Source organism: Borostomias antarcticus (assembly GCF_949987555.1).
Source record: "Borostomias antarcticus genome assembly, chromosome: 16".
NCBI classification, from domain to species: Eukaryota; Metazoa; Chordata; class Actinopteri; order Stomiiformes; family Stomiidae; genus Borostomias; species Borostomias antarcticus.
The window spans coordinates 23509947-23523247 of record NC_140249.1 but is presented as its reverse complement, the minus strand read 5'-3'; the positions used below and the strand labels follow the sequence as shown (position 1 = coordinate 23523247).

The window sequence follows — 13301 nt, the reverse complement described above, 5'->3', positions numbered from 1 at the left end:
TGATTGGGCAAGTGGTACTGTGAGGTTGATCATGGGAATTTACGGTCAACAATAAACTGGTGAAATAGAGGATTTGACCCTGTTTTTTCCAAGTGATGAGTGCTACCTACATCCTTGGATGTCAGTTTAAAGTTATTTTGATCTCTCTCTCTCTCCCTCCCTCTCTCTCTCTCTCCCTCTCTCTCCCTCTCTCTCTCTCCCGGGTTGATATATAGACTGTTATGGTCTCGCTGTGTTCTATAGTGACTCCCATTCTGCTAGTCTGTCCATTGTGTGGGTGTGCACAGGGCTGCCTCATTGGCACTCGGGGTGAATGGACCCCATCCATTCATCGTCCACACAGAAGCTCATTAGAACTCTATAGAATCACAATTGTGAGGCGCACATTAGACACTTCCTCACAGGCGCACAGACTCCGCACAAAGTGCCGGTTTGCTGCTAAGCTAAACGCATTGTCTTCTGATTCATAGAGTCTGGCTCTCTATTCATGATATTAAGTTCGAGTGGTGGAATATCAATTGAGGGTGCAATGGTCCGGTATCTTTTTAAGAGCCCGTGGGGGGTGTGTGGGGGGGTAGGGGGGTAGAAAAGAGGGGGTCTACTGGTTTGCAGAGTGCTGGATCTCAACAGGACCATTGTGGCGGCTCTGAATGAGAGGAGCCCCGGTTTTTCCCTCCAATAGTGTAAGGGAGAAAGGACATCAAATAAATTCACATGAACTTGCTTTCAGTACATTTCCAAGAGCTGCAGTGAGAATAGCTCAATTACAGCTCCCTCCGTTGGAGAGCTGGGTACCTAGAGCCTACTTGGAATTGAACTGTTTCTGAATGGCTGTTCTCTGCTCGCCCGGATAGAATCACATTTTACAAGAGTAGACTACTACTTGTAGCAAAATTCTCCCCATTTGCAATAAATAAGTTCAATATCACCAACGAAAGACCAATGTTTGGTTCGGAGGTGTTTCAAACCCAGCCATAGGCTACTACACCGCTACATAAATCAAATGCCATAACCAAACATTATCTGAAACAGATTGCAGGCTATAGCACCCCTGCATCAAACAGTACAGTAACTTGTACACAATAACAACAACAACAATAAGCTGTAAGCAGTTTCCCTGGAGCTGCTGTGTTGTGTTCTAGCCTACAATCACAATGTCTACTTAAGTGGAGATGAATTGCCCCACATCGCATCCCGCGGCTCCGCCGTGAACAAATGACTCCTCAAATGACTCCTCAAATGACTCCTCAAATGACTCCTCAAATGACTCCTCACCGGCAGACAAAAGCGGAGTGGCCCTATCACAAGCAGAGGCTCCGTGAGAAGCATGTAAACACGCATTAGAGTCCTCCGAGGTAAATACTAGCTCACACAGGCCCACTAACACCCCAGCACACGAGCACGGCCATGCTTTCTCCACCAGTCCAGGGAATAAAACATCAAATTTGATTACAAGCCACCTTTGGCTCCCTAACGGAGGGACAATAGAGCAAGCTGTCTGGGGCAATTTCCATGCCCAGCATGAGGTGCCTCCCGCCCCTACCCTACCCTGCACCCCCCCACACCCGGACATGGCTATTTACTGTGCTGCTGTGGTTTGGGCTAATTTAATTCACCCTCTTTTCTCTCTATTATGATGAAGAGGATGATTAGGCGGAACGGTCATTGGCTATAGACACTCGAGCAACACGCTGGCTCATTTATACCACAACCCCAGTGTGTCTTCAGGATGAAACGGTATGAGCTGCACTTTGAGAATCCCTTGACATCATTCATCTCTAAATGTTACTCTGTATTAGTTCCCTGTCCTGAGGTGAAGTGTGTTTGTGTCAACCTTTAGCCTACATTTGCTTTTTCCTTACTAGACTATCTGTCTCTCCACATGGCGAAACGTAACTTCTGCAGTTTGGCGACATGATGACATGATCTCACCATCTCACCTGGGGTGAGTTCAACCTGAAAACGGTGTACTACGGTTTCCGGGGTTGAACGACGTGTGTTTCCTCGAAACAGTGTGACACGATGTGCAATGGGCTTTGAGGTAGATGTTCTCGTTTGGTGGGTGTGTCAGAGATGTTACCCAGTCAGCAGACTGATAAATAAACCCTTCCGTATTGCTGAACGAACCACCGTTCCATTTCAATAAACGTTTTGCAACATTTTGTCGTGGGCTGAACTCACCACCGATCTGAGGGTGAAGCCTGTCATGAACCTCGGTGACAAACTCGTACCTGCGGTCATTCGCTTTGCATTCTGGATCCGGTCGAGGAGGAGGTTGGATCTGTCCGGGAAACTGCTCCAAAAAACGTGTCAATTAAATTTCTGATGCAAGAACACTGTAGTCAGTGGGCTAATCTTATGGATCTAGCAAGTTTCTTCATGTAGGCCTACTTGGAATACTTTGTTTAGTCGCCTGTGTCCATGTTTTATTCTATCTTGTAGCGATAAACTGGATACAACCTGATACAAAACCAGATACGAATGACCGGATTCAGTTTTGGAGTAGACAGGCTCTCAGGATTACATGATCTGAATGTAATAAACCAGGGGTGAGTTCAGCCCCGATAAAAACACAGCAAAACGTTTATTGAAATGGGAGCGGTGGTGCGTTGGATAACACAGGGAATACAGTGTCGTTCAACCTGGAAACCGTAGCAAAACAGCGCACACCGTTTTCAGATTGAAATCACCCCTGGGGAAGTAACAAGCTAGTGGGTAAATGTGACATGCCTCTCGATTCCAAAAATATCTGAATGGAAGATGATTTGCTCCTCATTTGCATAGTTATTTAAATGAGATAGAAATTGAATCAACCTACATAGTGTTTTAACAAAATCTATGGGTATCAATGTCCAACTTAAATTGCGACCAATATAACTGCACAATCAAACATCACCGTCTTAGAAATGCAGTTTTCATTTCATATTATGTTATAGTATGTGTCTCAAACTGTCTTATTAACAATTTACAAAAAAAAATGTCAGTTTGTGATATGTGAAAATTTTCATCAGCATTCTTTCATTGAAATCATTAAAAATAACACGCTCCAACATCACAAATGAGGTAACCTACTGTTGCTCAAATCAAACCAAATAACACGCACGGTGTGAACGAGAAGCTAAGTATTTGATTTGCCTGAGATTCTATGGGCACAATGGTGTGCTGTGAGGGAGGCCGCAGAAAAGAGAAAACTATTTACTGCAGGAGAAGTCTGTTTGGTGCACGTTAAACTTTGGCCAGCAGTCTATTGTCTATGGTGTCTATCATTAAATAGGCAAGCTGACATAATGAATGAGCTGGACCCACCTTCTGCCACTCTGGAAAAGGGCCTGGTTTTATCTGAATTGAGAATCACATTAGAGCCTCTCAGCCAATCACAGAGCAGCCTTGGAGCAAAGTGCAGACCCTGGAGGGGACGAGGGCAGAGCTTTTGTTTTCCTGGGACTTTAATGAAGTTGGCCTGGTCAGTCTCGGAGGGATTATCTCCAACTTGTGGCACATCATCACCCCTTTGACTGCTGGCCAGGGAGGGAAGGAGGGAGGGAGTTTGGATGGAGAGTGTGTGTGTGTGTGTTTGGGATATCGCTTCGGTCCCAGTGTGGAGTGGAAGGAAGAACAACATGGCGGGATCTCCTCCTACACATCCAGGCTTCGGAAGCTCAGGGAAGAGTTTTCTCGTGGAGAATCTGCTGCGTTCAGGGCCGTCCTTGGGGGCCTCACAAGGAGTAGCAACCGGACATCTGATGAGGGCCCCACCTGGATCCCTGAGGAGAAGCTGGGGGCCTCAGCATGCTGTCTATCAAGGCCAGAGTCACAACCCTCCACGGGTCAAAGACATCCTGCATCTGCCACACTCAGGTATAAATCCCATGTCATAGATATCAATTATTATGAACAATAATAAAAAAAAATCAGCAGCCTATGCTGGCAATTGTGAATTTCAGTTATGTATGATGTGTTTAGGGTGTATATACTTTTTGTCAAATATTTTCAATTGTAATCTATTATCATAACTATGGATATCACTCAGATTTGACAATAGATCAGTGATGTTGTTTCCTAGATATCACAAAAAAAAAAAGTAGTAAAAAAAATGAGTTTACCCCATCCATGTAAAATTGTAAAACTTGTATCGTATAACAAATATACTACTTGATATTTAAGCTGAAATAACTACTTTTTCAGGGCAACAGGGAACCTTATATTTTGAAGTTATACCAGTGTAACAAAGTAAAGCCAGGTTTAGTTGACAAGCCTATACAACACAATCTCATGTACCGCTGTAATGTATAAACAACTGTTGCTACTACTACCAATACAATCAGGATTAAAGGACTCAACGGGATAACAAAATACTCTTTATATAGTATAAAATAAGCTACTTCAACTATAAGAATATCAAGTGGAGATGACGAAACTAAGTAAAAAAAAAAACTACAATATATTTTTTGATGCTGTATGAAGAAAGTTCATACAGTTTAATTTACATTGATAGGCTAAACTCAAACAATTTAAGTGAAAACACCACCATTATATAGGGAATTCTATAATGTATTTATTTTAGCTGAAGTAAATATAGGCTTTATTTTAAAACAGCAGTGTAACTTACATTTTCAATTCATATAAATCGTGTACCTGAAAAAACTATGTAACAAAATTGTTTATGCAGTATAAAATAAGTTACTACAGCAAAAAATATAAAGTTGAGACAAAATAGGTAGCTCATAGTTATATAACTGTAATATATGTGTATATAACTGTGAGCTATATATATATGTATATATATATTATAAGTTGAGTTACTTAAACTTAAAGCTATAGTATGCTTCATGTATGTTAATTTAGCTCGTTTTTTAAGTTGAACCACCACCACTATACAGTGAAATATATGTGTGATTTAATATGGGATGTGCTCTAACTATGTTGTGTTACTACAGCTTATTTGCAGTGAATAGACACCTTAAACAAAGTTAACTACACATTTCTGTGTTACTAGAATATTAGCATTAGCACCCGATGGTACATCAGAGCCAGTTGTACTGTAGCTGAACCTTTTCAGGCCTTTGCTAAAGTTAAAAGTATAGAAAGAATTATTTGGATCCAAAAGTGAAATGTGATAGTTTTTTACACAGTCAAAAGGGTCCGTTGACATTAATCCAGGTGATTTATTTTACACACAGTCATTACTGTATATAATATATTACTAGTTTACCAGCACTTTCTTTAGTTTGACCTTGCATTTAAATCCATACAATATGTTGAATGGACTGTAAGTGCTTCTAGACCATTATCAAAGTATTTTCAATCTAAGCAGTAGTTCCTATGTCAGATTACTAATTAATCTCAACAAGACAATGCCTTAAACAAGATAAGAGGGAATAATACTTAATATTGTAGATTGTACTGTGCATAGTTGATTGTACATCTACAAGGCAGGTTGTTGTGTTGATGTATTACTCTGACTCTCTCTCTCCCTCCTTACTTCCTTCCTTCCTTCTACCCCCCCCCCCCCCCCTCCTCTTTGCCCCTCTCCCTCGCAGGTCTGCTGGGCGGCGTGTTTCTGCAGGCCCCTCCCCCCCCTCCGTATCTGATGGCGTGCTGTGGTAGGTCCAGCCCCCCCCCAGTCCTCTCCAGTGAGTGTTTTATGCTTCATCAGCAATATCTCATCTCCCCTCTATACGCTAGCAGGGCCCCCCCTACCTCAGGGCCCCCCCTGCCTCATCTCCCCTCTATACGCTAGCAGCAGGGCCCCCCCTACCTAAACTTCCCTCTATACGCTAGCAGGGCCCCCCTACCTCAGGGCCCCCCCTGCCTCATCTCCCCTCTATACGCTAGCAGGGCCCCCCCTACCTCAGGGCCCCCCCTATCTCATCTCCTCTCTATACGCTAGCAGCAGGGCCCCCCCTGCCTCATCTCCCCTCTATACGCTAGCAGCAGGGCCCCCCCTACCTCAGGGCCCCCCTGCTCTCCACAGCTAATTACTGATGCTACACCAAAGAGCTAATTCTCCACTCAACTCTCTGCACAGCTATTCATGACCATTCACGGGTATTTAGGCCCGGGAGGTGGGGTGGGCTGGGGGGTCTTTATTGCCCCTGGGGGCCCCTTTTTGCGCTCGCAGATACACACTTACACTCAGGCTCATATGCAAGGCCAATAAACGTCTTGTCTTCTGTCAGATTAGGATACTAATTAAAAGCGGTGTGCCTCAGATATTCTAGAGGGGACTTTGTGAATGAGGAAGTGAAGTTTTATTTTACAGGAAGTAGTTAGTGTGTGGACAGATCTTTATTGAGTAACATATTCCTGATCCTGGGAAAAAGTGTGTTTGTGTGAAGCCCTGTGAGCTGCTTACAGACGATTTGGTGAAATGATTCATCTCGAGGAGAATGCTGGAACATACTGTAAATTACAAGAAATATTGTTGATTAAATGTGTTATTCTAGGTTTAATAAAGGTTTCTGGTCTGCTCACTTAGTAAAAAAAAACACATCTTCGTCAAAGTTATAAAGCAGACAGTTCCTATTCCCTACTTAGGGACATAATTCAACGTCGCACAAAGTACGATTTTGCCCTCCGGTCAAAGCAGTGTTATTTTGCCTTAAGCTTTGTGAGAGCTACGGGCACATAAGCTAGTCTGCTGATTCCTGACAAGTGAGGCAGCAAATAGCCAGGCTTGGTGGCCCTCCCGCGCCCCCCCCCGCGCCCCCCCGGTCCCCTGAGCCCTCTTAGTGGGGCTGACACTTTCCCACAGTGCCCAGCAACACAACAATGCCAGGCTTGGCCGTGACCAATCGACACATTCACTCCACCATCCACACGCGACCCCGGCGCAATTTTTCACCGCAGCAATGAACTCCGACGAGCACAAAAACCCACCCATTCCACAGCTGAAGGGGCAGGATCGGGAGCCGCCTCCCCCCAGGCCTTTGTGTGACTAAGAGCCCATCTCTCTGACTCCCTTCTTTCTCCTGTCCCTCTCATTCCTACGCATCGGGCGCCCCTTGACTGGAACATAAAGCACTCAATGAAAGTGACTTTTATAGACTTATTGGAGCTCATCTTCCCATAGAGCCAGACCCATACCTGAAAGTGAAAAGACTGAGCGCTGAGCCAGTGAGAAGTTGCTTTTCAATGGTCGGGCTCCTTTGTAGGGGTCCCCCAAGGTTGTGTGCTCGGCCCCCGGGCGCAGACACACACGTAGCCCGGGAGTGACCTGTTAATCGTCCGTCTAAGTGGGAGTCATTGTAGGCCAATGGAGGTCTGAGGAGCGTATCCAAACCTGTTACGCGCTCTCCCGAGGTGGTCTGTGTGCAGATTTGTCGTACAGATTAAAAAGGCACTGCTGAATGGCTGGGCCAAATTGTTCCACTTGACTTTTGTTGTGCGTGCACCTGTGAGTGAGGCAGCGTGGGATTGGCACTCAGAGTTCACCTAATCCCTTTCTCCTCAGAAGAAACTGGCTTCTATTCTGTCTTTCGTCACCCTCAGTTTGTTAAGTCGGACAGATCGGCACAATTGCAATAGTGGAGACTGAGATGAGAGAGAGAAAGTCAATGTGGATATTGCTGTGGAGGACAAAATAAAAGTTAATGGTGGCCAAGAAGTGAGCAAGCAAATGAATAAGAGAGGTTTAATAACCATACCTGATCCTAGAAGATAATATAGCCGTTACTTTGGACGCTCTTTCCACCTGACTTTGAATGTTGGCATGTCTATTCACATTTGTTTTTTTATCTTGATTATGGCAGTGGTCCCTGGTGCTCACACAGCAGGGATGAACATTGAAATGATATTCAACGACCCCTCGTGTAGTCTACAAAAATATTATATGCAGCCTTTCTAGCCATGGCACAAACATGAATATGAACGTTTTTGTCCTTGGAACTTCCAGAGGGAGCCAACATCCCGATATGGTCGCCGGATACGAGTCCCAAATCCCGGAGAGGGATCCTGAGAAGGGCGGTGTTTTCTGAGGAGCAACGCAAGGAGCTGGAGAGAACGTTCCGGAGGCAGAAATACATCAGCAAAACCGACAGGAACAAACTGGCAGCCGACCTCGGCCTGAAGGAGACCCAGGTATTATTCTGGACAGAGCCTTACATTGTATTACAGTGGACCACTATTACATAACATTATGCTTCATTGGCAAAATATAATGGATGTACTACATTGTATATGGATGTGCTACATGCTTAAAGGTACCCAATGTAGTTTTTGACCACTAGTATGCGCTCTAGAACAAATTTGAGAAGGTGGTCCCCGAAAATCGCGTACTGTCATTGCGTCAATACGTGGAGCACATAATAGTGACGTTTCACACATCTTTGTTCTTTTCAAAACATTAGCTAAATATCATTTTGCGAAGAAATTACAAGGTAGGAAAGACATTCAAGTGATTCAACATGTTTATTAGACTACAAGGAACCATATAATCAAGGAATTTCGAAAATAAACAAAGAACTGATTGTTTTGATTCACGTTTCGTTGGGTACCTTTAAGATTACAAGACATTACACATGTACCTCATAGAAATATACGTGTCACAGTCAACAATTACTGCCGCCATGACAATTTTCACAATAATTCATTCAAATGCACGATGCATAATAACGCTGATGTGGTACAGTACATGCTCATTCTTTCACTGTATTACAGTGGATTCACTTAGGGCCAGATCTGGCCTGTATATGGCCCAGATCCGCTTGCTATCTGGGAGTGGATTAATCAATCAACTTGACCATGACTTGCACTTAAAACATCTTTTTGAGCCGATGATTGGCTGCGGTACTGGCCCTGTATGCTAACCCCTGTGGCCCTGTATGCTAACCCCTGTGGCCCTGTATGCTAACCCCTGTGGCCCTGTATGCTAACCCCTGTGGCCCGCTATGCTAACCCCTGTGGCCCTGTATGCTAACCCCTGTGGCCCTGTATGCTAACCCCTGTGGAACTGTATGCTAACCCCTGGTTGTTCTACCGTGTTCCAGGTGAAGATCTGGTTCCAGAACCGGCGGATGAAGTGGAGGAACTGTAAGGAGAAGGAGTCCCACAGCGGACGGTCCCCGATGGAGGAGCTCATGTCCAGGAGCTTCTCAAAGGACGGGGGGGAAGAACATCCTCTACTGGACCTCACGGCCGCGCCGTCAGACACATCACCACCGCAGAGAGATCAGGAGGAGAGGGTCAGCATGACGAGGGAGCCGGGCGAGGAGGCCGTGACTGTCACACGATCGCAGAGTCCGTACGGACACTCACCTGACCAGGAGGGGACAATAGACTGAGGAAGAGAGGAACGAAGGACGCCTTGAGCCGTGTGGACGAAAAGAGACACGTCCCACTACGTCCTGCTGGAGACAAAGACTAACATTCATAACATTTTCGATCTTCTCCAATACATCGTTGCTTCGTACAACATGAAGACCAAGGGATAAACACATTTGTCCACCCTATTGATTTTTAGTTTTTGGTTTTCTTAACACATAAATGCAATCCTTTTTGCAGTAACAATAATCTGATTGTTAATTTTATTGTACTGTAACATGCTCTTTCTAATCTCTCAAAGATGAGTTGTATTTCCATACCTTAAGTACAACCCACTTAAACAGGTCAAGTTTTAATCAGGATGTGTTTGTATATACGTATCTTTTCCCTGAAAAATCTGCTGTAAATAATTTTGAGTGATGATCTCATTATAGCATATCACAATCTACATGCAAACCAATGACCAGCAGCTATTTCAAAGGTCATGTTACTCATCCATTTTGTTTTGTAAAAATGTAATTTTGCAGTAAATTAGCTCCGAGGACGCGCAGAGTCATTTAGCCCTGCTGAGGCGCCCGCTGGTTCATCGGGTTTAAGGCGCGTAACACATAAAGGGCCGTCCTTTCCACAGTGGCCCGGGTTCGAATCCGGCCTGGGCCATGTGCTGCATGTTCTCCTCTCTCTCTCTCTCTCTCTCTCTCTCTCTCTCTCTATACAAAAAAGCAGAAATTCCCCCCAAATATATAAAAAACAAATGAACAAAAACACCAGTCCTGCAAACTTAGAAACATCTTCCCAAATATATTCGGTTCGCCTACTGAAGGAACCCTTTGGGAGACCCTCAAAAACCCCAATATTGTGTGACTAAGATGAATATTCATCCAAATGCTATTTATGCCAAATGAAATTCAATACAAAATCACAGTAAAACATACAAGAAACTAATCAGATGACAGCAGCACAATCAATATCATCTACGAACAAAGCTAGCGATAGCTACACAAGAGACCCTATACGTAGAGTGAGAGTGCCTCCATAATTATTGGCACTTTTGGTAAAGATGAGCAAATATGCTGGATAAAATAAATTTTACTGCTTATGAAATGTTTGCTATGCTCAGCATTATGAATTAGAAAGTTATATTGTGATAGATATATATCACAGTTATATTGTGATATATATATAAATCACAATTATATAGGTTGTTGACCTTCATAAATCAGGCAAGGGCTATAAAATACCTAAAAAATACCCATCTCGCAGTAAGGTCCCATATTATGAAAAACTCATTTTTTCAGTGCTTGTGCACATTCATGTGTGTCTCTGATGGGTCTTCTAACAAACAGGGTAAATCCAATCCTGCCTTTATTGCAAGCTGTGTGTCCAGGGCAACCAGGTGGTGTGGAAACTGTCCATCTACCTGTAGTGAGTGAACGTGACAATGTGAGTGTGTAGCTCAGCTCTAAGAAGTGGATGAGGTCCTTCATCTAGACACAGTGGATGATGTCCTTCATCTAGACACAGTGGATGATGTCCTTCATCTAGACACAGTGGATGACGTCCTTCATCTAGAGAAACTCCAGCTGCATGTTGATTTTTCGCCATTTAACCTCGAGCTAAAATCACATTTTCCATGACTGGTCAACAGCTATCTGCAGCGCCGACTAGTGGTCATATTAGTCTGTGCAATCCCTACCCTACACACACACACACACACACACACACACACACACACACACACACACACACACACACACACACACACAGGGGGGTCTATCTATCTATCAGCGGACAGGGTCCCAGGGAGCTGCTGGACTGGGCAGCCCCCTACCTGGTGCTGCTTTAACTACAGGAGAGACATTTTCTGATTGACATACTGACAATACCAAACTAGTCTGTTTGATGGACACACATCAGAGCATGTACTATCCACGCTCAAATACATATACAGTACAGTAGTATACTTTTTATACCATTCAACACACATTAATATATATATACTATATATTTCATATAGATTCACAGCAGTTACTTTTATAGTTACATTTTTTTCGTGACCTGAGCTAGAACTAGAGGACGTGAGATTACCCAAACTGAATAAATACCACAGATATATATATATATATATATATATATATATATATAAAAGAAAGACAATTAAGGATATTGGGTTTTTGACATACACTAAACTTTACCAAACCTGTGTCTGTCCAGTCCTTGATTATGGTGCAGGGTTATGGGGTTAGTTTTTTTAATTGATTTACGGAAAAGTGACCCTTCCCTGTAGGGGGACAAGAGAACCCAAACCATGCCAGGAAAATGTCCCCCCCTCCCACAACATAATAGCTTTTTTTCCCCAATAATTTCACAGAACAACTATGGATATACCAACATATTTATTGTCAAGCTCTGTTTTCACTCAACATACACATACACAAAATAAAATGCATAAATACAGCATTATCTAAATAAAAATATCTTTAGAAATTATTTACATTTATCATTTCTATGTACAGTTTTCAGAGTGCATGCCATTACTGTGTGCTATCAGGTGTGAGAGCCCAGGGGAGAGTACTACTCTAGGTGAGCAGCAGAGGGCGCAGGAGAGTCCAGCTCCAACATTCTTCTTCTCTACCCCCTGATTTCAGGCTAGGAACATGTACAGAAGAGGCACGTACTCACGACAGAAACCTAGTTATCTGCTCATTTCTCACATCTCAATTCCTCTTCTCAGAATACTTGGGTCTGTGTGAAGCTGCCTTTGCAAGTCGGACAGACTCAAAAGCTTGTTGTGGAAAAACGTTTTGACGTTGCCGTTATCCCACCCAACCAGTCCAGCCAATCAGCACTTGTGGTGCTTCCACTTGCGTGTGCCCACTGCCAGATTGGCGTCCTTCCTGTGCCAGGGGAAGAGGCGGGTGAGCGCCAGGGTGCCGTCGGGCTGGACAGCGCCGGCCAGCAGGTAGAGCTGCGCCCGTCCGGGTCGTACCAGGGTGTGGGAGCAGCGCAGGTTGATGAGGAGCCACTGCTGGAGGAGGTGGTGGGTGTCGTAGGGGAGGAGGGGACCCTGGCGGACGAACTCCACCCGGCCCTCCACCTCGAACTCGGGCTTCCCTGAGGGGTGGCGCCGACGAGACAGCTTCGCTGTTACAGCTGGAGAGAGAGAGAGAGAGGGAGGGAGAGAGAGAGAGAGAGAGAGAGAGAGAGAGAGGGAGAGAGAGAGGGAGAGAGAGAGAGAGAGCGAGAGAGACTGTAAGTTGACTAGCTCAGAAACAGCACTGGTATAAACACCAAAACACTGAGCCTATAGTGATACACACACACACACACACACACGCACACACACACACACACACACACACACACACACACACACACACACACACACACACACCATACATTCAAAAGCATGATTCTTACCAAAGTCACTCTGACACAGGGCGTCCAGGACTGTCCTCAGAGAGACAGACTCCTCTACGGAAGGACAGGCTTGACATGCGGGCTTGGGCAGCACTGTGAGAGAGACAGAGACAGAGAGAGAGAGACAGAGAGAGACAGAGAGAGAGAGAGAGAGAGAGAGAGAGAGAGAGAGAGAGAGAGAGGACAAGGGGTCAACACCACTACACTAAACAACGACAGAGAGCAACACGAACAGAAAAACAGAGTGCTACACATCTCTTCATTCAAACGGGAAACATCCGTTCTAATCCAATTCAAAATTCAACTCGAGCTTGAAATCGAAGACAAAAAAAATCGTCTTTCCGCCGCGCTGACCTTTGGCGAGGTAGCTGCTGTGTTTGGGGTGCGGAGAGAGACACATGTCTTCCTGGGCGGGGAAGCGGTCGCAGTCCAGGGCGTCGGGCCAGGAGTGACCCTGACAGGCCAGCACGGGGGCGCAGCTGTCCCTCACGGACACACACAGACTCCTGCAGGGCTGGATGAACCTGGGGGGGGACAGGGGGGGGACAGGGGGGTGAGACGGACGAATTGTAAGAATGGACTGGGGGCGGAGATGAAGAGAGAGATGTCCACGGCAGAAT

The 13301-nt window shown here is 44.8% G+C and overlaps 2 protein-coding genes across 2 annotated transcripts in view; one reads left to right on the top strand and one right to left on the bottom strand.

Annotated features, from left to right (window-relative positions):
- Nucleotides 1–3620: 3620 nt before the first annotated feature.
- On the top strand, nucleotides 3621–9281 carry dbx2 (developing brain homeobox 2; the record flags this gene model as incomplete). The annotated part of the gene is made up of 4 exons (XM_084451412.1): nucleotides 3621–3858; nucleotides 5541–5633; nucleotides 7895–8079; nucleotides 8988–9281. 4 exons carry the CDS (start codon nucleotides 3621–3623, stop codon nucleotides 9279–9281), a joined length of 810 nt encoding a protein of 269 aa, XP_084307538.1.
- Nucleotides 9282–12103: 2822 nt separating this feature from the next.
- Nucleotides 12104–13301, bottom strand: part of szl (sizzled) — a gene marked incomplete at both ends in the record, with an annotated part of 1857 nt that continues 659 nt past the window's right edge. The window contains 3 exons of the mRNA XM_084451182.1: nucleotides 12104–12414; nucleotides 12682–12774; nucleotides 13036–13205. Of these exons, the coding sequence (XP_084307308.1) occupies nucleotides 12104–12414; nucleotides 12682–12774; nucleotides 13036–13205 (574 nt within the window). The remainder of the gene's footprint in view (nucleotides 12415–12681; nucleotides 12775–13035; nucleotides 13206–13301) is intronic.